Source organism: Saimiri boliviensis, chromosome 17 (assembly GCF_048565385.1).
Source record: "Saimiri boliviensis isolate mSaiBol1 chromosome 17, mSaiBol1.pri, whole genome shotgun sequence".
NCBI lineage: Eukaryota > Metazoa > Chordata > Mammalia > Primates > Cebidae > Saimiri > Saimiri boliviensis.
The window spans coordinates 67873484-67895242 of record NC_133465.1 but is presented as its reverse complement, the minus strand read 5'-3'; the positions used below and the strand labels follow the sequence as shown (position 1 = coordinate 67895242).

Sequence of the window (21759 nt, the reverse complement as noted above, 5' to 3'; positions counted from 1 at the left end):
AGGCCGGAGTGCAATGGTGTGATCTCGGCTCACCGAAACCTCCACCTCTCAGGTTCAAGTGACTCTCCTGCCTCAACCTCCTGAGTAGCTGGGATTACAGGCATGCACCACCATGTCCGGCTAATTTTGTATTTTTAGTAGAGACGGGGTTTCTCCATGTTGGTCAGGCTGGTCTTGAACTCCCAACCTCAGGTGATCTGCCCATCTCAGCCTTCCAAAGGGATTACAGGTGTGAGCCAGCACGCCTGGCCCCAGATTTTTCATGCGCAAAATGTTTTTCCCTATGGATGGGCAGCCACTGCATTCAGCAGCACACACCGCCCCACAGCTCTCTTCTGGTTTTTTCTTGGCTGCTTCTTGCAGAGCAAGGCCAGTTCATAGGCACTGTGCCCAGAGTAGCCTGCATCTTCTGATCTGTAAAAAAGAGAAGAAAAAAAAAAAAAGAAAAATGCCCCAGGTGAGACAGGAAGTCAGGGCACGTTGCACCTTTTGAATGCTGACCTGTGGGCTGTCTTACGTATTTACAAACTGTTTTCCATTTGCAAAGTTCCACAAACGCCTGACCCACCTCCCACAGGTAGAATGAAGTGGGTTCTTCTCTTTTTTTTTTTTGAGAGTCTCACTCTGTTGCCCAGGCAGGAATGCAGCCTCCACCACCCCCGCTCAAGAGATTCTTCTACCTCAGCCTTGCGAGTAGCACCCCACCACACCTGGCTAAGTTTTGTATTTTTAGTACAGAAGGGGTCTCACCATGTTGAACGGGCTGGTCTTAAACTCCTGACCTCAAGTGATCCACCTGCCTCGGCCTTTCAAAGTGCTGGGATTTCAGGCGTGAGCTGCCCCTCCCAGCAAAGTGGGCTCTTCTTAGCTCAGCTCACAGCCACCTCAGCTGGAACTGGAAGCAGGGAGCTAAGGCCTTTGGGGGTGAGAGGGAGAGTGAAGTGGAAGTGAATAGACAAAGGCAGTGGGCAGCGGAGGCCCGGGCACTTGGCACCTGGTCTGAGGCCATTCTCCCCCTTGGCCTCCCAGTGTTGGGATTACAGACGGGAGCCATAGTAAATACTTACTATTTGCCCTTTAAGGAAACATATGCTAGCTGGGCGCATTGGCTCACGCCTATAATCCCAGCACTTTGGGAGGCCAAGGAGGGGCAGATTGCTTGAAGTCAGGAGTTCGAGACCAGCCTGGCCCATATGGTGAAACCCCATCTCTACAAAAATACAAAATAAAATTAGCCAGCCGTGGCGGTGCATTACTGTAATCCCAGCTACTTGTGAGGCTGAGGTAGGAGAATCTCTTGAACTCAGGTACCAGGAGCCTGCCCATCCCCCCAGCAGGCTGTCCCTGCCTCTGCCAGCTCCTGGTCCTCCTCTCACCTGTGCATCCCGCTGAGTGGCCTGGAGGGAGAATGGAGGAGCCTGTGGAGGGGGGTAACTCCAGGAGTCCAGTCAACCGACTTGGGCACCAGCCTGAGCTCCGCCATGATCCGGCTGGGAGACCTCACACAGGGCAGGGACCTCTCTGGCCGTCAGCTTCCTATCAGCCTACAGGTGTTACTTCTTCAGGGACTCCCCCTTGGTTGTCCGGCCAATAGATTAGGTCTCCCCGTAATAGGCTCACATAGCTCCTGGGACTTCTTTGTAGCATGCAGCACAGTCAAAATTAATCAATCTCGATATAATTCTGGAAGAGTCTTGTCCTTCTGGAAAAACAGCTAAGCTCCATGAGATCCCAGACTGATACATTTCTGGCACCTAACTCAATCCCTGACACATAGTAGGTGCTCAATAAACATCTACTCAAGGAATTAATGGTGGTGTAAAACGAGTGTTAGGCCGGGCGCGGTGGCTCACGCCTGTAATCCCAGCACTTTGGGAGGCCGAGGCGGGTGGATCACGAGGTCAAGAGATCAAGACCATCCCGGTCAACATGGTGAAACCCCGTCTCTACTAAAAATACAAAAATTAGCTGGGCATGGTGGCGCGTGCCTGTAATCCCAGCTACTCGGGAGGCTGAGGCAGGAGAATTGCCTGAACCCAGGAGGCGGAGGTTGCGGTGAGCCGAGATCGCGCCATTGCACTCCAGCCTGGGTAACAGGAGCGAAACTCCGTCTCAAAAAAAAGCAAAAAACGAGTGTTGTGGCTGAGCTCACAAAAAAAGAAAGAAAGAAAAAAACGTCGAACACCACCAACCCGAGGCCCAGTGGGCACAGTGCGGGCAAGTGGGAGGGAGGGAGAAACACGTGGGGGCAGCTGCCCCAATTTCCCCTTAGACGCCTTAGAGTCTCACCTCCTTGTCCTTGGGGGAGGCTCCGACATCACTCCTCCTAGCCCACTTCTCTGCCTTTGAGTCTGGTTTGGGATGTTGGGAACCAGAGAGAGGGTATTATCATTTTCTGTTTTCTTCTGTGAGATGGCGTTTTGCTCTTGTTGCCCAGGCTGGAGCGCAATGACTCGATCTCAGCTCATTGCAACCTCCGCCTTCTGGTTTCAAGTGATTCTCCTGCCTCAGCCTCCTGAGGAGCTGGGATTACAGGCATGTGCCACCACGCCCAGCTAATTTTGTATTTTTAGAGAGATGGGGTTTCACCATGTTGGCCAGGCTGGTCTCGAACCCCTGACCTCAGTTGATCCACCTGCCTTGGTCTCCCAAAGTGCTGAGATTACAGGTGAGAGCCACCGTGCCCAGCCTATCATTTTCTATTTGAACTTGCCCAGGAATCAGTGCACTGCAAAGGGCACACCAGGTGTGCTTCACACTGAGGGGGAGGCAGGGGCTTCCCAGAGGATGAGGGGTCAGAAGGAAGCCTTCGTCCAGGCCGCAGTAGGTTGACCAGAGGCTGCAGGCACACCATGGTTATGAGGGGCACCTGCTCCGAGAATCCCCTGGGACCATGCCCACCTGGTTCCAGCAGCCAGCCTGACTGGGGATTTGCAGGGCGGCTGGGACCGCTGCACTCACCTGGTCCCCCGCCAGCTCCTGCCTCTCCAAGGGCGCCTGAGCCCAGGACATCCCAAGAGGCATGTCTCCAGGAGTCAGCCTGGCCTCCTCACCCCCTCCCGGGCTCTCCCCCTCCTGGGCACTGCCTCATCTGTGTGCCGCCCAGATGGTTCACCACAGCCTCACTTCCCAGAACTGCCCCGCTGCCCTGATGTCTGTTCCCGCAGCTGCTTCAGGGCAAATAGAAACTCTTCCCACCCCAGCCTCGGACACAGCAGGGTTTGTTGGTTTGGGGTCAGAGGAGATATTGGCTAGGAGCTCACCCCCCTCACTCCCCACCCTCCGCTCCAAACTTGGAGCAGATGTGGATTCCTCTTTGACAAAGTGGGCAGAAAGTTTCCTCCCCTTTCCACTGGGCCCCCGACATTTCAGCCTCTCTGCAGCCTCCTAGAGTCACCCCACTCGCCCACTCACACCCTCTCAACACTCCCCAGGGCCCCCTCTGTGGGGGGTGGAATGGGCCCCCTGGGGCAGGGGTCCTGGCACTCGGGCCCAGCCCAAGCCCCAGAGGGAACGAGGAATCCGAGAAGGCGGTGGTGGGTGGGTGGGTGGGTCCCGCAAGTGTTTTCTTTCCCCTCCTCTCCCCGTAGTTTTTCTGGGAAATGCCAGAGGCCGGCTGGGCCTGGAATGTCAGGCTTGAAAGAACTCCTCCGTGGCCTCTTGGACAGCTGAGCCACAGACCTTTTCATTAGCTCGGTGGCCCCTCCTGGCAGGAACAAAGGCCTGCGAACAGGAATGCCATTGTCCCTGCCTCCCTCGGCCTGCCCCTATCTGAAGCAGGAAAGGGAGGGCTCAGGGTCCACCTGGTCTGCGACCTGTGAACTCATCCCCTGCTCCGGAAAGGCCATCTGGTCCTCCAGGCTGCAAGGTAGTCCCATGGGGCATCCCAGTGGGTAAGAAAAGAAGGTGGGGGCTGGTCGCAGTGGCTCATGCCTGTCATCCCAGCACTTTGGGAAGCCAAGACAGGTGGATCATGAAGTCAGGTGCTCGAGACCGGCCTGGCCAACATGGTGAAACTCTGTCTCTACTAAAAAGACAAAAATTAGCGAGGCGTGGTGGTGCGTGCCTGTAATCCCAGCTACTCGGGAGGCTGAGGCAGGAGAATCACTTGAACCCAGGTGGCAGAGGTTGCAGAGAGCCAAGATCACACCACTGCACTCTAGCCTGGGCAACAGAGCAAGACGCTGTCTCAAAAACAAACAAAAAAGAAAGACAGAAAAGAAGCCAGGGAGGCAGAACTGAGCACCTAGGTAGCCCAGCCCTAGGTGCCAGGCCTCAGCCCCACCGGGCCACACTGGAGCAGTGGGCAGGGCTTCCAGGTCAGATGAGAGACAGGTCCCCCCAGCATCTACTCCAAATTGGCCAAGAGAAAGGCAGGCAGAAAGGAAGAGGCCTCCCTCCCTCCTCCCCGTGCCTCTAGACACGGACGCCAGACCTGTAGCTCTAGAAGGGAGGGAAGCCAATTGATTTCCCCACCATGCGTCCGCAGGTGTGGCAGGCTAGCTCACACGCAGAGGAGACGCGATCAATGGCAGGCCCTGGGCAGTCCAGCCCCGGCTGCCTCCTTATGCTGTAGAATGCCCCACAGTCTTAAAGACAGGGAGGCCTTGGGCTTGGCGTTTAGCAACGCTGTGGTCTGAGGCCAGCGTCCTGACCCATCTGGTTGCAGACGCAGCCACCAACAATGGCAACCTCAGCATCCACCCCCCAGGCTGGGAAGCCTGTGTTCACCAAGCCATACCACGGCTTCCCGCGACCACCCCACGGCGCCAGGGTTCCTTCCCCTCCGCGAGATTTGGGGAAGGCTCAGCATCTGTCACACACCATGAGTAAGTGGAGCCCTGCAGGCGGCTGAAACCACTGTGTACTTCCCCTCCATCGTGAATGAATATCTTTATTATCTTTATGACCAAGCACCTTTGCCTGGAAATGGGATTCTGACTTCGCAGAAATTCTGCAAAGGGAGAGATTAGGAAAAGGCGAGAGTCTCCTAAATCCCTTGGACGGGAAATCAGGAGGGCGGAGCAGAGGGGCCAGATCTCCCCTCGACCTCCCCCCAGCGGGGGGAAGATAAACGAAAGCCAGCCTGTGTCCTGGCCCCGGCATCTCTCTGCCGGGGTCCCTGCCTGGAAGTAGCTCTGGAATTGTGCCCCGTAGAGGCCCAGGTATCTCCACCCACATTTCCAGAAATGTGTTTGTCCTCATTCCCTTTGTCTTCACACCAACAGGCCTGATCATCCACTCACATCCTCTGTCCCAACTGTATAGCTCCTGAGCCCTGCAGGGAAAACCAAAAAGCACTCTAGAAGAAAGCAGGCTGTGGTCTCTAAAAACAGGGGAAAAAGAAGTCAACATCATCCTCGACTTACAGATTCACTGAGCCCTTTTGTTATACCGGGTTCCAGACTTACAAAGAAAAAAATCAAATACAGTCCATTTCCCAAGATCCTCACTGGAGGAGGAGTCAGAACATTTAATGCAAAAATAGTTACCTGGAAGTTTAGAGTGTCTGCCTTTCTTTCTTTCTTTCTTTTTTTGAGACAGGGTATCATTCTGTTCTCCAGGCCGGAATGCTACGGCACTATTATAGTTCACCGCAGCCTCTACCTGCTGGGCTCAAGCGATCCTCCCACTTTAGCCTCCCGAGTAGCTGGGACCACAGGTGTGCACCACCACGCCCAGCTAATTTTAAAAATTTTTTTGTAGAGATGGAGTCTCATTATCTTGCCCAAGCTGGTCTCAAACTCCTGAGCTCAAGCGATCCTCCCACCTTGACCTCCCAAAGTGGATTGCTGGTACACGCCACCACACCCAGCCATCTGCCACATTTTAAGGGAAAAGTAGAAATCAGCCAAGGTATGGAAGACAGTTTCCTCCCTGTCCCCAGACAGGGAAGCAAGTGTTTAGAGACCCAGCCTTGGGGAACGTAGTACCTTCTGGACACCTTGGAGCTCCATGTAACTGGAGCACAACGCACCAGCTGCTGGGGCAGTGGCCACCAGTGAAGTTAACACACGGAGCAGCCTGGACACACACTGCACTGAGGAGTCTGGATTCATCCCGAAGGCGATGGGAAACCATGGGAGAGATTAGAATGCCAAAGGGAAGGCTGGGCATGCAGCTCACGCTTATAATCCCAACACTTTGGGAGGCCAAGGCTAGCGGATCACCTGAGGTCAGGAGTTTGAGACCGGGTCTGGCCAATATGGTGAAACCTGGTCTCTACTAAAAATACAAAAAATTAGCTGGGCATGGTGGTGGGTACCTGTAATCCCAACTACTTGAGAGGCTGAGGCAGGAGAATCACTTGAATCCATGAGGGAGGTGGTGGTTGCAGTGAGCCAAGATGGCACCACTGCACTCCAGCCTGGGTGAGAGAGTCGTACTCCATCTCAAAAAAAAAAAAAGAAAAAAAGAAAAGAAAAGAAAGAAAGAATGCAAAAGAGAAGACTGGTGGCTGGCTGACCTGTTTCAAGACAAGCAGCTCTCTGGAATGTATCTTCCTTAGGAGATGTTTGCTTCCCCCAAACCAGGCAGCTGCATCCATAGCCGACCCTATGAGCCAAAGCTGCAGCAGCTCAGCTCACTCCTCCCTCTCCTCAAAACCTCCCCAGTGCTTTCAAAATCACGACAGTTAACATGCACTGAGCACTTCCTATGTGCAAAGCACTACTCTCAGCATTGCATCTGTGAGCTCCAGACAACTCCATAAGGTAGGATCTACTCTCTAATCAGTTTACAAATGAGGAAACCGAGGCACAGCTGGCAAGTCAGGTTGCCTAAAGTCATATAGCTACCAGGTGATAGCGCCTGAATAGCAGTTTGATCTCCGGAGTCAGTAGGCAGGGAGCCCCCCACCTACCACCTCACTCAATGTTGGGGGGCCCTCATCAGTTGCCCCAGCCACCTCCGCCTGCAGGATTCACCCAGCGCATCTGTCTTCCAGCGCTTTGCCCTGTGCCTGGCAAAAGCAGGCTCGCATCGAGGGTTTGTGGAATGGATGAATGAACTTGACTCGTGTCAGAGCACTGTAATTTACAAAGCACTTTCTCATCCATTACCTCAAGGGCTATTCCTTGAGTCTTCCTTGCCTTCCACTGGGCTCTGCCCAGAAGTCTGGTCATGCAGCCACGTAACACTGAATGGATGAGAAAAAGACCGAACTGATTAGAGAGAGAGGGAGAATCCATTTCATTACCTCGCAAGCATTGTGAGGGCAAAACCAGGTCCTACTCATCATTCTGTATCAATGCCCGGCGCATTGCCTGGTGCATGGAGCTCGATGTCTGTGAAAAGTGTTGAATAAGCCAGTTTCCTCCTCTGCTGTCCTCATAGGCTGGAGGGAGAGTTGGATGGAATTACTTCTATTTCTATCACACTTTGATGGGCAGAATCTTTTTTATTTTTTTAAATGTCAAATCTCTCATGGGAAAAATTTCTTTTTCTTTCTTCCTTCCCTTTTTTTGAGACAGAGTCTCACTCTGTCGCCAGGCTGGAGTGCAGTGGTGCAATCTTGGCTCACTGCCACCTCCGCCTCCTGGTTCAAGTGATTCTCCTGCTTCAGCCTCCTGAGTAGCTGGGATTACAGGTGCGCACCATCACGCCCTACAAATATTTATATTTTCAGTAGAGATGGGTTTTCACCATGTTGGCCACAATGGTCTCAATCTCTTAACCTTATGATCCACCCGCCTCAGCCTCCCAAAGTGCTGGGATTACAGGCGTGAGCCACCGAGCCCTGCCTTTTTTTTTTTTTTTAATTTTTTAAACAGGGTCTCACTCTGTTGCCCAGGCTGGAGTGCATGGCTGACTGCAGTCTCGACCTCCTGGGCTCAAGCCATCCTCTCACCTCAGCCTCCTGAGTAGGTGGGACTACAAGCGCAGGCCACCATTCCTGGCTAATTTTTTCTATTTTTTTGTAGAGATGGGGGTGCTCACTTTGCTGCCCAGGCTGGTCTTTAACTCCTATGCTTAAGTGATCCCCCCACCTTGGCCTGCCAAAGGTAAGGAAAAGGTTCTGGCTCCTTTTCTTTCTTTCTTTTTTTTTTTTTTTTTCAAAGATAGGGTTTCACCCTGATGGCCAGGCTGATCTTGAACTCCTGACATCAGATGATCCACCCACCTCAGCCTCCCAAAGTGCTAGGATTACAGGTGTGAACCACCGTGCCTGGCTCTGGCTCCTGTTTTACAGATGGCAAAACCAAAGCCCAGAGAAGCTGTGTGTCTTGTCCAAATCTCGTTTAGTCCCCAACACATGCTGGAGAGAGGTGATGGCACAGACTGAGGATACAGTGGCAAAGACAGTACACACCTATCAATTCCCAGACCCGTGAAGGACCGGCTCTGGGCTCTGGAATCCCAAGCTCCCAGTCCCTGGCAGGAGTGTCGTCCTTCCCTTTCAGCAACTCATTATCCTGGTATCTGGGAAGAGCGTAAGGCCCCAGGCCCACAGCCCCTGCATCCGGAGGTGAAGATCTAAGTGCCACTGAGGCAGTTCCCGGGTGTCTACCGCACCGCACTGCCCATATGGGGACAAGATGACAAAACGTGCCATCCTTCACAAAGCTGGCCCCGGGTCTCCAAGCCCAAACTATCGACATCAGTGCCAACGTGACCAACAGCAAACCAATCTCTCACCTCAATCACCTCCTCTTCCCGCTTCTGCCCCCTCCCCGTCAGTGATTAGATCCTCCTCGCACCCCAAAAGAGGCAGGGGGGCACATCCCAGGGGGTGCGGGCCATTGGGCAGTAGCTTGAACCCCTGAAAACTGCTTTCCGGAAATCCTCTCCTGCTAGAATTGTATTCCCAGGTCTGACCCCAGCCGGGGACGTGAATTCCCCGTTCTCGGCCACGTCTCCTACTCCGGAGCCAGCCACTCCCGCAGACCCCGGAGCCCATTCCAGGGCCTGGGGCGCGCAGCTCCGATCTGCGGTCCCCTAGGAGACCCCAGGGCGCCCTCTGGCGGACGCGGGACGCGGGTTGGGGCCTTCGTTCCCCCTCCAGCTCTCCAGCCGCGCAAAGAGCACCTGGCCCGACCCACACGGGACCAAGTGCGTTTGCAGACTCCAATGCATGAAAGCGCTTTCATAGGGGAGGGGAGGGGGCTCAACACCCGCATCAGGGTCGGCAAAGAACCTGGCAGTGCGCCAAGGCCGGGTAGCTGCCACGCAGGGGCGTCCCCTGCAGCCTCGGGTCTCCCCTCCGGAACCTGCCCGCAGGGGACGGTCGCACGCCTCCAACCTCCGGCTCCCGGTCTGCCCCCGGCCCCGCGGCCTGGCTGTGGGGTAGCCCCACTTCCCTTTTGGCTGGGCCGGGCCGCCTGGACCCGCCATCGGGCCTTCGGGGAGGCCCGGGTGGCGGCGAGGGGGTGTCCCCGCGGGGTCCGAGAAAAGGGGAAGGGGAACCGGGAGGTTCTCCAGGTCGGCCTCCTAGAACTGCCCGGGCTCCCGAAGCGGCGCCCCCGCCTCTGCCAGAAATTGGCCTTCTTAGAAGGGAGGGGGGTTGGGGGAAAGTGTGAATGAGAAGTTGGGGGCGGAGCGCGCGGCGGGGAGGGGCCGCTGCCAGGAACGCGCCGCCGGGGCTGGCGCCGCGCCCACCGGCCGCCTCGGCCGCCTCCCGTCGCGCTTTGTCTCCGCGCGCGTCCCTCCCGGTCCCTGCCCCTGCTCGCGGCCCGCCCTCGGCGCCCGCGGCCCCTCCCCGCCCTCCGCGCTCAGCCTTTCTCTGCTGCGAGTAGTGACTAAACATTACAAGAAGGCCGGCCGCGCAGTTCCAGGAATCGGGGGGCGGGGCGCGGCGGCCGCCTATATACCCGCGAGCGCGGCCTCCGCGGCGGCTCCGACTCGGACTCCCCGCGCCGCCGCCGCCGCTCGGGCCCCGCGCGCCGCCCGCCGCCCGCCCGGCCCAGCTCCCGCCGCGGCCCCGCGCCTCGTCCCCGCCGGGTCGGCCCCGGAGTGTGCAGGGGGCAGGGCGGGCGCCCCGGGGAAGCTCGAGGGACGCGCACGCCAAGGCTCCTTTGTGGACGTCACGGCCGCCAACATCTGGGCACAGCGCGGGCCACCGCTGGCCGCCGCGCCGCCGCCTCGCCTTGGGGACCACAGGGGGCTCAGCCCCAAGGACGGAGACTTCGATTCCGGACCAGGTAGGAAGGAGGAGCGCGGAGTGGGGAGGGGGCTCGCTCAGTCCCGGGAGCTTTTCCCGGTTTCCCCTCCCCTTCCCGGGTCTTTCCCGTCTGGGAGGGGACGAGGTAGGGGCAGAGCGGATGGAAGCCGGAGATCCCGGGTTCCCGGAATACTCGGGCCGGGCCCTCGGGCTTCTCCGGTCGCCTCCCCATCCCTGTGCCTCGGGTTTCTCCCTCCGTCCACACTGCCCGGGGCCACCGGACTGAGCGGCGCCCAGACAGTCCCGGGGGCCCTTCTCCCGCTCCCCACCCGGCCGCACTCCTGGAGACCCAACTTCCGCGCGCGAGTTTCCCACGCTGCGCCCTGGCCGTGCGCGCCGGGGAAGGGGCTGCCCGGGGCCACCCTGCCGGCAGGGGCGGGAGCCCTGCGGGCTCCGTGGGGCGCCGGGATCGGAGCGCGAACCCGGGCGAGGGCCTCCGGGACAGTGGGTGCCCCAGTCGCTCGGCGGAGACAAGGGAGCCGGGGCGGGCCGGGCGCGCTGGAGGGTTCCGGGCACTCACGCGGTGTGCCTTCCAATCCGCAGCCCCCCGGGATGCAGTAGCGGCCGCTGTGCGGAGGCCGCGAAGCAGCTGCAGCCGCCGCCGCTCAGATCCACGCTGGCTCCGTGCGCCATGGTCACCCACAGCAAGTTTCCCGCCGCCGGGATGAGCCGCCCCCTGGACACCAGCCTGCGCCTCAAGACCTTCAGCTCCAAGAGCGAGTACCAGCTGGTGGTGAACGCAGTGCGCAAGCTGCAGGAGAGCGGCTTCTACTGGAGCGCAGTGACGGGCGGCGAGGCGAACCTGCTGCTCAGCGCGGAGCCCGCCGGCACCTTTCTGATCCGCGACAGCTCGGACCAGCGCCACTTCTTCACGCTCAGCGTCAAGACGCAGTCTGGGACCAAGAACCTGCGCATCCAGTGCGAGGGGGGCAGCTTCTCTCTGCAGAGCGACCCCCGGAGCACGCAGCCCGTGCCCCGCTTCGACTGCGTGCTCAAGCTGGTGCACCACTACATGCCACCCCCTGGAGCCCCCTCCTTCCCCTCACCACCTACTGAACCCTCCTCCGAGGTGCCCGAGCAGCCGTCTGCCCAGCCCCTCCCTGGGAGTCCCCCCAGAAGAGCCTATTACATCTACTCCGGGGGCGAGAAGATCCCGCTGGTGCTGAGCCGGCCTCTCTCCTCCAACGTGGCCAGTCTTCAGCATCTCTGTAGGAAGACTGTCAATGGCCACCTGGACTCCTATGAGAAAGTCACCCAGCTGCCCGGGCCCATTCGAGAGTTCCTGGACCAGTATGATGCCCCGCTTTAAGGAGCAAAGGGCGCAAAGGACATGGGTCGGGAGAGGGGCCTATGTCCCTTCTCCTCCGTGGCACATGGCACAAGCACAAGAAGCCAGCCAGGAGAGAGTCCTGTAGCTCTGGGGGGAAAGGGGGCGGACAGGCCCCTCCCTTTGCCCTCCCCCTGCAGAATGGGGCAGTTGGACCTAGAATGTCTTGGAGGGAAGGGGGAGTGCCACCGGTGTGCTCCCTGCCACTCCAGCTTCTCCGGAGGAGCCAGCTGGCCCGGTGGGGCCATAGCAACGCCAAGTGGATTCTTCTCTGATTCCTCAACTTCCCCTCCGCTTCCAAACGGGACACTTCGGGAAGGCTGAACTAATGAGAACTGCCAGGGAATCTTCAAACTTTCCAGCGGAACTTGTTTGCTCTTTGATTTGGTTTAAACCTGAGCTGGTTGTGGAGCCTGGGAAAGGTGGAAGAGAGAGGGGTCGTGAGGGCCCCAGGGCTGCGGGCTGGCTAAGGAAACGCCACACACCCCGCCCACCCCAGGCCAGGAGCAAGGTGTCATGCTCCTCCCCCGGCTTCAGGGAGAAGGACTTGGAGTGACCTGAAGGGAACCATACTGGTGCCCCTGGGACAGCCACAGAAAACACAGGTTCCAAAGTCTCCCTGGTGCCTGAGAGCCCAGGGCCCTTCCTCCGTTTTATGGGGGAAGCAGCATTTGAAGGGGATGGTGGGCTGGTCAGCTGGTCTTCTTTTCCTGCTCATGCTATACCTTCCTGCACCTGAGTGGATGGAGGAGGAGGATGGAGGAGACAGGACGTTTTTCACCCCAGGCTCCAGGTAGAGAAGACAGGGGATCCTACTCTGTGCCTCCCGACTACGTCTGGCTAAGAGATTCGCCTTAAATGCTCCCTGTCCCATGGAGAGGGACCCAGCATAGGAAAGCCACACACTCAGCCTGGATTTGCGGAGAGGCCGAGGGACTCACCGGAGGGCACCCAGCCAGCCCACAGCCAGGGAAGTGGGAGGGGGCGGAAACCCATGCCTTCCAGCTGAGCACTGGGAGTGTTAGCCCAGTAAGTATTGGCCAGTCAGGCGCCTCCTGGTCAGAGCAGAGCCACCAGGCCCACTGCCCCCAGCCCTGCACAGCCCTCCCTCCTGCCTGGGTGGGCTGGAGGTCATCGGAGAGGCTGGACTGCTCCCATGCCAGGTGCTCCCGCTCTGCCATAGCACTGATCAGTGACAACTTACAGGAATGTAGCAGTGATGGAATTACCTGGAACTGTTTTTTTTTTTGGGGGGGGGGGAGGGCAACGAATCAAACACGAAGTTTTCTGTGTCAGGTATTGGGCTGGACAGGGCAGCTGTGTTTGGGGTGGTTTTTTTCTCTATTTTTTTTTTTGTTTGTTTGTTTCTTGTTTTTTAACAATGTTTACAATCTGCCTCAATCACTCTGTCTTTTATAAAGATCCCACCTCCAGTCCTCTCTCCTCCCCCTACTCAGGCCCTCGAGGCTACTAGGAGATGCTTGAAGAACTCAACAAAATCCCAGTCCAAGTCAAACTTTGCACATATTTATATTTATATTCAGAAAAGAAACATTTCAGTAATTTATAATAAAGAGCACTATTTTTTAATGAAAAACATGACTTGAGCCTTTTCTCCACCTCCCACCCCGCTGCCTTGCTTTCTCTTTCACCCACACCCACACTCTGCATCGGAGAGGAGGATGAGAGCTGCTGAGGGTGGCGGCTCTGCCCCCTCGCTGGAATCAAATACGTCTCGGCCTTACGTCAGCACGCCCGCCCCGTGTGTCACTGACAAGCTAAGGCAGCCACCTAGACTGTTACTGAGAGGGGTAATTCCTGCAAGTCTGATTCAGATCTGACCAGAATATGCAAAGCAAGTTCGAAGGAAGCGCTTCAAAGGGCTTGCAGGGAGCAAGCTGAGCTGTGGTCAAAGCTTTTAGAGGCTCCAAGCTATTAGAGGAGATCTGGCTCCTTGGCAGAGAGGCGTTCTGAGAAAGCCCAGACAAGGGGTCCTGGTCGTGACCTATAACCTCAGCCTAGCCAGATCACTAGAGGTGGGGGAGGGGTGGTCCCGAAGCAAATCTTGCAAGCAGGTGGAGCACCCCCAGGGAGGTGGACATTCAGGGGCTTCCTGGCCACTGCTCTCCACGCCTGCTTCCCTTCTCCATTCCCAGGTGCCCCAACCTGAGCACCGGATAGAATCACCCTCCTCCCAAAAAGCACCCATCTGTTCATCTCTCTATATTTTTTTGACACAGGGTCTCGCTATGTTGCCCAGGCTGGTCTCCAACTCCGGGGCTCAAGGGACCCTCTCCTCAGCCCATCTATTTTTAGTCCCTCTCACTTAACCGCTAAGGGGCATTTGGAGGTTACCTGGATAACCACCTGGTCCCACAGGGCCGGCATTCTCATCCCCATATTCTCAGACACGGCCACGTGCTCCATTCAAGCCAGAATTTGGACTGGTCACTCCTGGTGCCTAGATTGGTGCTCAGTAAATATTTGTCAACCAAGTAGGCAGCAACTCAGGTTCAGGGAGTTAAGCAACCTGTCCAAGGGCACACCACTTAGCAATAAAGCGAAAAGAGGATTGGAACCCAGAAGCATTTGGTTTCCAAAGCCCATGCCCCTCTGCCTCTCTATACACTCAGCATGTACCTTCACTTCCCTGGGACTAGTCCCTTTTCAAAAGCCAAGAGGTTAGTACCCTTCCCCCCCAACTCTGGTGTTTCAGCACGAGGCTTCTTCTAATAGCAAAAAACATCTCTCCGTCATTCCAGCGCTTTGGGAGGCTGAGGTGGGCTGATGGCTGGAACCCAGAAACTCAAGACCAGCCTGGACAACATAGCGAGACCCTGTCTCAATTTTAAAAAACCAAAACAAAAACACCTCTGAGGTATTCTCCTTTCGTGCTTCTTTCTCCTCCAACCCCCCCGCCCCCCGCCCCCGCCACCGCCTAGAACCACCACCTGATACCTGGGAAGTGAGTGTTAGCCCCAAGTCAGGGGCCCTCATCTGTCTCAGATGACACAAATGCCAAAGCCTCTTCCCGGCTCCTTTGCACTCAACAGACTGCTCCAGGAATTGGTGTCCAAAAGGCAACAGAGCATAAATAAACAAAGTCATTTTTCTTTCCTATTTCCTGGACTTTTGGAGAAAATGACCTGAAGCCACAAGAAGGGGCCAGGCCAGGCATGAGAAGGCTGAAGGGACAGAGCGTGTGAGAGCCACAACAGAGGCATCGGAAAGGAACTCCAGACTGAGAATGCACACCCAGGCAGGGCCAGCTTCCCAAAGCACAAGCGTAGGTAGGAAAGGGGGTGCAGGGGGGCGTGGCTCCCCAGTGCCTTCCAGGATGATGGGTCTTCCTCGCCTTGGAGTCTGCTGTCAGCCCTCACCACTGTCAGCTCCACAGAGCTCCCCTTCCACAGGAATAACAGCCATGAGGGAAGCGTGAAGCTGGGGTCCCTGTACTTTTTTTTTTTGAGACAGGGTCTCACTCTGTCACCCGGGCTGGAGTGCAGTGGCGTGATGATAGCTTGATGCAGCTTTGAACTCCCAGGTTTGTGTTATCCTCCCACCTCAATCTCCTGAGTAGCTGGGACTACAGGCACATGCCACCACGGCCAGCCAGCTATTTTTTTGTTTCTGTATATTTTGTCGAGATAGGGTCTCGCTATGTTGCCCCGGCTGGTTTCGAACTCCTGAACTCAAGCGATCCACCAGCCTCGGCCTCCCAAAGTGCTGGGATTACAGGCATGAGCCACTGTGCCCTACCAGTGGGCCCCTGTCCTTGACCCAGAAGGCAGCTGTTTAGCTAGGGTGTCCAGTGTTCATTGAATGCTAGCAAAAGAATTTGACCTTCTCTGGCCAGGGAGGACGTAATATTCCCCGCCCACCCCAGGAAGGTTGGTTTTGTGGTGTTGCAGAGGCAAGAAGACCACTGCCCATCCCAACCTTCCTCTGTTTCTCTTATTATTTATTTTTGAGATAGGGTCTTGCTCTGTCACCCAGGCTGGAGTACAATGGCAGGGTCACAGCTCACTGCTGCCTCTACTCCCCGAGGACAAGCGATCCTCCCACCTCAGCCTCTTGAGTGGGTGGGACTACAGGCACACACCACCACACCTGGCTGATTTTTGTACTATTTGTAGAGATGAGATCTTGCTATGTTGCCCAGGCTGATCTCTAATGCTCCAGCTCAAGCAATCTGCCCACCCGTCCTCCTGAAGAGCTGGGAGTACATGGGTGAGCACCACAGCTGGCATGTGTCTCCATTTCACACTGGCCCAACCCTTTGGGTTTGCAGACAGGGAAACTGAGGCCCAGAGAAGGGGAGCTCAAGCCCACATAACAAACTGGTGGCAATGCCAGTAAAGAATCTCTCCCTCGATGGCTCTGCTCAGCGCCGGCTCCCTTCTCTTTCCATCCCATACCCCACAACAGAAGTCTTTCTGTACTTTCCAATCCTCAGAATGGAAGATACCTTCCTTTAAGGGACTTAGTGGGTGGGGGGAGGGGACTCCGGCCTGGCTGTGGGAGGAGGGGTGCTCCTGGCTCCCAGATGTGCTGAGACGTGACCCGCAGGCAGTGGGTGGCTTCCTCTCGGCTGAAGCAGGCACCCCGTGCCTCGGCCGGGTTAAAAACACGGTGGAGGGTCCCCGGCCAACAGAAAGGGGAGCAAACCCCGTGCCGAGGCCTGTGCCCTATTACCTGGCTTCTAGAGCTGTCAGACTCCACCCCAAGAGGCCCTCTCCTCTCTCCGGTGGTGCTGTTTTAGGGCAGGCCTCCTGAGGCTAGAGCCAAGAATGGGAAATCTAAGGCCTGCTCTGGGGGAGGGAGGGAAGGAGGCCTCAGGCAGGGGGAGCCAGCGATGGAAACTCAGCCCGCACGACGTGTCCTAGTCTTAGGAATGAGTAAGGATGTTTGGGAGGGGGCACCGCGGGGGTACCGGGCGGGGGTTGGGCGAAGAGGCAGTCGAGAGCCTAAGCGGGGAGGGGGGGGGCGGCGGGGGTCTCCGGTCCCAGGAGCGCGGGGGAGGGAAAGGGACGGTCCAGGCCGAAGGTGACCGGAGCCCCCGTGCGGGGAGCACCTTCCTGCGCCCCGCCCCCACTCCCCTCCCGATCTGGCGGCCGCCGGGCGGGCGGGCGGGCGCGTCGCCCCTAGGCCGCCCTCTGCCAGGAAGAGTCACTTCCCGGACACCGCGGGAGCCCTGGCGGAGCTATGCGAAGAATGTCCGCGCCGCGCACGGGGGGTGGCACCTCCCGGGCCCGCGCGCGCCGCCGCCGCCGCCGCCGCCGCCGCAGCGCCCAGCAGAGCGTGCGCCCCGGGCACGGCCCCGCCCCGCCTGCCACGCCCCCGCCACGCCCCCCGCCCGCGGAGCGCGGTCGCCGGGGCAACGGGATTACGGGCGGAGAGCGCTGTTTATTCTCAGCCCAGTGCCAGGAAATTCGGCCGGGAGGCTGCCAGGCGCACCTCCCTGGGGTGGGGGGCGGGGGAGGGAGGAGAGAGGGTGGACCGGGCCGCCCCGGGCGCGTGGGGGGAGGGGGAGTCAGGCGTTCGTCACCGGGGGTCACTGACCCCTCGGAGGGGCGGCTGCTCAGAAAGCCCGGACTCTTTCCCGGCCGTGAACGGATCAAGTTTTCTTGTCCGAGATCCCCCTTCAGGTCAGCGGAGCAAACCCACCCCCCCCAACACACGCTCTACTCAGGGAGCCTGTTCTTGGAGCCTCAGCCCTCTCCCCTTCTAGTCACTCATTCATTCACTCATTCATTCATTCAGCAAATCTATGGAGCACATCCCACGGTCAGGGATGAGGCCCTGCTCGCCCTGCCCTCCAGAGGTGGAGTGGGAGCGACCAGACAATAACGAGTAAATACGTAAAATAAATCAATACAGACTATTCGTGCCTGGGAGACGTATGTTCAAATCGCATTCCCATTACAGCAGGCATCCACCCTCCCACCCTCAGTGGGGTGGCCAGCTTGTCCCGGTTTAGCCCTGAAAGTCTAGCAAACTAGGACAGTTGGTCTCTGTACCTTCAGCTCGGAACACGTCCATTTCAGAGATGGAGAAACTGAGGCCCCCAAACCCAAGGACAGCTCTTCCATTGTCACGGGGCTAGAGAGAGAGCTGGAGGCCCTAATTTAGAATCCTGGGTTCTATGAGCTAAATCCTTTTCACTGCCCAGAGCTCCAGGTCTCTGCCCCTGCAGGCCTCTGCAAGCACAGAGGACCACCTACGGCCAGCCCCCCAGGGTGTGGATGAAACTGCTGACTCCTGGACTGCCACCCAGCTCTTCTGAATTTAAAGCCTGAAGACAGCCCTGGATCTGAATAATCGCCCCCCCCCCCCGCCCCCACCAGGTGACTCTCAGACCGCTCGCTGCCGCCTTCTGGGCAGACAAGCCTGGATGCTCCGTTCTTCCTGGGGCAGTGTATTTCCTCCTGGTACCTTGACTAAGCCGAAGCTGGGAAATCAGCAGGGAGGGAAGGCTCCGGGACCGCCGGCCTGTGGGGTGGCAAGCATGGACAAGCGCAGCCCTTCCCTCTCCTTGAGCTGGAGGACGGTAAGGCCAGGGAGGAGGAGGATGCTCCTTCCCCACAGCGCTGAGCCCTCCCAGCTGTGCTGTGCTGGGAACAGGCCAGGCGTTTGTGAAATCCTCGGGTGAGCCTGACCCACTGTCATGAGGACTTGCCTGTGGAAGCTGGTGCCGGGAGGGGGATGGGGGCTGTTCCCAGAAGCGGGTAGAACTCTGGACTTCCCACTCCTGAGCACTCTGATTGCAGCACAGCCTTAAGCAACAGTAGTGGCCTGGAAGGCTGGGCTGTAGGCTGGAAGCCTGGGTTGCAGGCTTCAGTTTTTTTTTTTTTTTTTTTTTTTTTTTCAGAAAAGAAGTCAGGGTTCTGAATGCTAAGACTTTGGGCTCTTCAGTTAACACTGTCGCTGCTGTTATTCATAGCAATATTCAGGCCCAGCCTCAGGAGAAGATTGCAAACCCAGGATTTAAAACATAAAAATAAAATAAGAAACAGAGTTCACATTCGTTATTTACATTACACAAGATGATGTATTTCCTCTCTCACCTGCCCTCCCCCAAATCTCCAATCATAGTATTTTCCTACAGAAAATGTTATTTAGCGCCTATAATGTACGGGATGTTGAAGATATAGACAGAAAACATTAAATCTGGCCAGGCGTGGCGGCTCAGGAGCACTTTGGGAGGCTGAGGCGGGTGGAGCATGAGGTCAGGAGTTTGAGACCAGCCTGGCCAACGTGGCAAAACCCTGTCTCTACAAAAAATACAAAAATTAGCCAGGTGTGGAGGCAGGTGCCTGTAATCCCAGCTACTCAGGAGGCTGAGGCGGGAGAATCACCTGAACCCAGAAGGTGGAAGTTGCAAAGAGCCCAGATTGCGCCACTGCACTCCAGCCTGGGTGACAGAGTGACACACTCAACAAGAAAAGAAAAAGAGACACAGAAAGAAGAAAGGCCGGGCGCGGTGGCTCAAGCCTGTAATCCCAGCACTTTGGGAGGCCGAGGCGGGTGGATCACGAGGTCAAGAGATCGAGACCATCCTGGCCAACATGGTGAAACCCCGTCTCTACTAAAAATACAAAAAATTAGCTGGGCATGGTGGCACGTGCCTGTAATCCCAGCTACTCAGGAGGCTGAGACAGGAGAATTGCCTGAACCCAGGAGGCGGAGGTTGCGGTGAGCCGAGATCGCGCCATTGCACTCCAGCCTGGGTAACAAGAGCGAAACTCCGTCTCAAAAAAAAAAAAAAAAAAAAAAAAAAAAAAAAAAAAAAGAAAGAAGGAAGGGAGGGAGGGGAAGAAAAAAACAAAGGAAAAAAAAGAGTAAATCCATGAGGACCCGGGTCCTCCAGGAGATCTCTGTGCTGCACAACTCCAGGGGGTACTGTTCATCTCATGATATGCTCTTTGTAGATGGTGTCCTATGAGGTTGTGCAAGAGGAGTGAGGATGCAGTGTTCTTAAACTTTAGGGTGCATCAGCGGCACCTGGTGCTAGCCTGACCCAGGTATCATCTGGGACCCAAGTGCCCCAAGTGATATCAACATAGGTGGAAACACGGTTCTGGCCACGATGCCTGTTGCTGGATGTCAGTAACCGCCAGGAAATATTCAGGCTTCAAAAGACTCACAGTCTGCGGCCGGGCGCGGTGGCTCAAGCCTGTAATCCCAGCACTTTGGGAGGCCGAGGCGGGTGGATCACAAGGTCGAGAGATCGAGACCAACCTGGTCAACATGGTGAAACCCCGTCTCTACTAAAAATACAAAAAATTAGCTGGGCATGGTGGCACGTGCCTATAATCCCAGCTACTCAGGAGGCTGAGGCAGGAGAATTGCCTGAACCCAGGAGGCGGAGGTTGCGGTGAGCCGAGATCGTGCCATTGCACTCCAGCCTGGGTAACAAGAGCGAAACTCCGTCTCAAAAAAAAAAAAAAAAAAAAAAAAAAAAAAAAAAGACTCACAGTCTGAAAGGGGGAGCAGACGTGAAAACCAAGAAGGATCCTAGGAAGGAATGGGTATAAAAATAAAGTGGTATACAGGGTAGAGTTGGGGGTGCCCAGGAGGAAATGACCTCTAGTGGCTTCCCAGAAGAGGTGACGTGGGAGTTAAGGCGAAACAGCAGGTGTTGCTTCCACAGGCTTGGGAGAATGGGGCATTCTCAGAAACAGAGAAGTAGCCTGGAAAAGAGAAACTTTGGGGAACTTCAAGAAGTTTGGTATGTCCCCATCGGCACATCCATGCCAGACTCATCTTCTAAAAATATTGCTTTCATGATGTCACGTACACAGGCAGCTTGTCCCCGTGGGATCGATGCTGGTTCCCCTTGGCATTTTCCACTAAGTCGGGTTTCCGAAACCCTTCAGCTACAGCCCCAATGGGAAGTTTACTCTGTCCCCCTTCCGCTCCACACTAGGAGGCAAACTTCTTCTTTTTGAGACTCTTGTTACCCAGGCATGATCTCGGCTCACCGCAACCTTCGCCTCCTGGGTTCGGGCAATTCTCCTGCCTCAGCCTCCTGAGTAGCTGGGATTACAGGCACGCGCCACCATGCCCAGCTAATTGTTTGTATTTTTAGTAGAGATGGGGTTTCACCATGTTGACCAGGATGGTCTCGATCTCTTGACCTCGTGATCCACCCGCCTTGGCCTCCCAAAGTGCTGGGATTACAGGCTTGAGCCACCGCGCCTGGTGGAAGCAAACTTCTTGCCGTGACGGTGGTCTTCCTCCCTGGCCACCATACCCATCACTTCCCGGCTCACTCGGGTTCGGGAGCCCATGTTGGGGTTAGCCTTCCTTCCCAGACAGCCCTTCCTTATTTCTTCTAGTTCTGCCTCTCTGTTGAGGTTTTCTCCTTTCTTGCCTCCTCCCTGAGACACCCCTGGAGACCTCTCATCCCTCCAAATGCATGCTATGTGTACCACTCATTCATCACCAGGTCACATTATTCCGTTATTGTCTCCTTCCAAACTGGACTGTGAACTCTCAGACGGAAGAAATTCACTTTTATTCGTTCACTGATTTTATATATACATATACATGTATATATAAAAATGTATATATATATATAAAATATGTATGTGTATACATACACATTTATATACATATATACATACATATTTTATATACACATACACATATATACATATATATATTAATCATATGTATATACATTTGAGACAGAGTTTCACTCTGTTGCCCAGGCTGGAGTGCAATGGTGCCATCTCGGCTCACTGCAACCTCTGCCTCTCAGGCTCAAGTGATTCTCCTGCCTCAGCCTCCTGAGTAGCTGGGATCACAGGCGCGCGCCACCCGGCCTGGCTAATTTTTGTATTTTTAGTAGAGACGGGGTTTCACCAAGTTGGCCAGGCAGCTCTCGAACTCCCAGCCTCAGGTGATCCACCCACCTCGGCCTCCCAAAGTGCTGGGATTACAGGTGTGGTCGACTGCGCCCGGCTCAGTGATTACTCACTGAATGCCGACTCTGTACCAGGCCCTATATCTTCTGCTTTTTTATATTCCTCACAAAATCTAGCAGAATGGGTGATGGTTGCTGGAAACGCATCAAACACTGGCTCTGTGGCTGTGCAAAAGACGAGATGTTCCTTAAATCATGGGGTTCCTGGAGTCATTAAAATATCACTTAATTCATTCACAACTTTCACTTCCGGAAGCAAACAGGCATCTTTTATTTTTAGTACCATGTGTTTGCATAAATAGCACTTCTGTTTTTTCAAAATGCATTTTAATAGGTGATCTC

The 21759-nt window shown here is 56.1% G+C and overlaps 1 protein-coding gene and 2 long non-coding RNA genes across 4 annotated transcripts; 2 read left to right on the top strand and 1 right to left on the bottom strand.

Annotated features, from left to right (window-relative positions):
- Positions 1 to 4804: 4804 nt before the first annotated feature.
- On the bottom strand, positions 4805 to 9462 carry LOC104651983 (uncharacterized). The gene is made up of 4 exons (XR_012514614.1): positions 9137 to 9462; positions 7939 to 7994; positions 7062 to 7138; positions 4805 to 5278 (listed from the first exon to the last, which is right to left on the bottom strand). It is a non-coding gene; the product is annotated as an uncharacterized LOC104651983 (long non-coding RNA).
- Positions 9463 to 9831: 369 nt separating this feature from the next.
- Positions 9832 to 13981, top strand: SOCS3 (suppressor of cytokine signaling 3). Its single transcript, XM_003931680.4, has 2 exons — positions 9832 to 10139; positions 10703 to 13981. Exon 2 carries the CDS (start codon positions 10791 to 10793, stop codon positions 11466 to 11468), a length of 678 nt encoding a protein of 225 aa, XP_003931729.1. The 5' UTR covers positions 9832 to 10139; positions 10703 to 10790; the 3' UTR covers positions 11469 to 13981.
- Positions 13982 to 16075: 2094 nt separating this feature from the next.
- Positions 16076 to 18503, top strand: LOC141581735 (uncharacterized). Of its 2 annotated transcripts, none has more exons than XR_012514480.1 (3): positions 16076 to 16384; positions 17834 to 18036; positions 18358 to 18503. It is a non-coding gene; the product is annotated as an uncharacterized LOC141581735 (long non-coding RNA). The 2 variants fall into 2 exon arrangements; XR_012514479.1 differs by having other exon boundaries at positions 17683 to 18036.
- The last annotated feature ends 3256 nt before the right edge of the window (positions 18504 to 21759 follow it).

Coding starts and splice junctions, on each gene's coding strand:
- SOCS3 (XM_003931680.4), top strand. CDS start 10,791: ATGGTCACCCACAGCAAGTTTCCCGCCGCCGGGATGAGCCGCCCCCTG.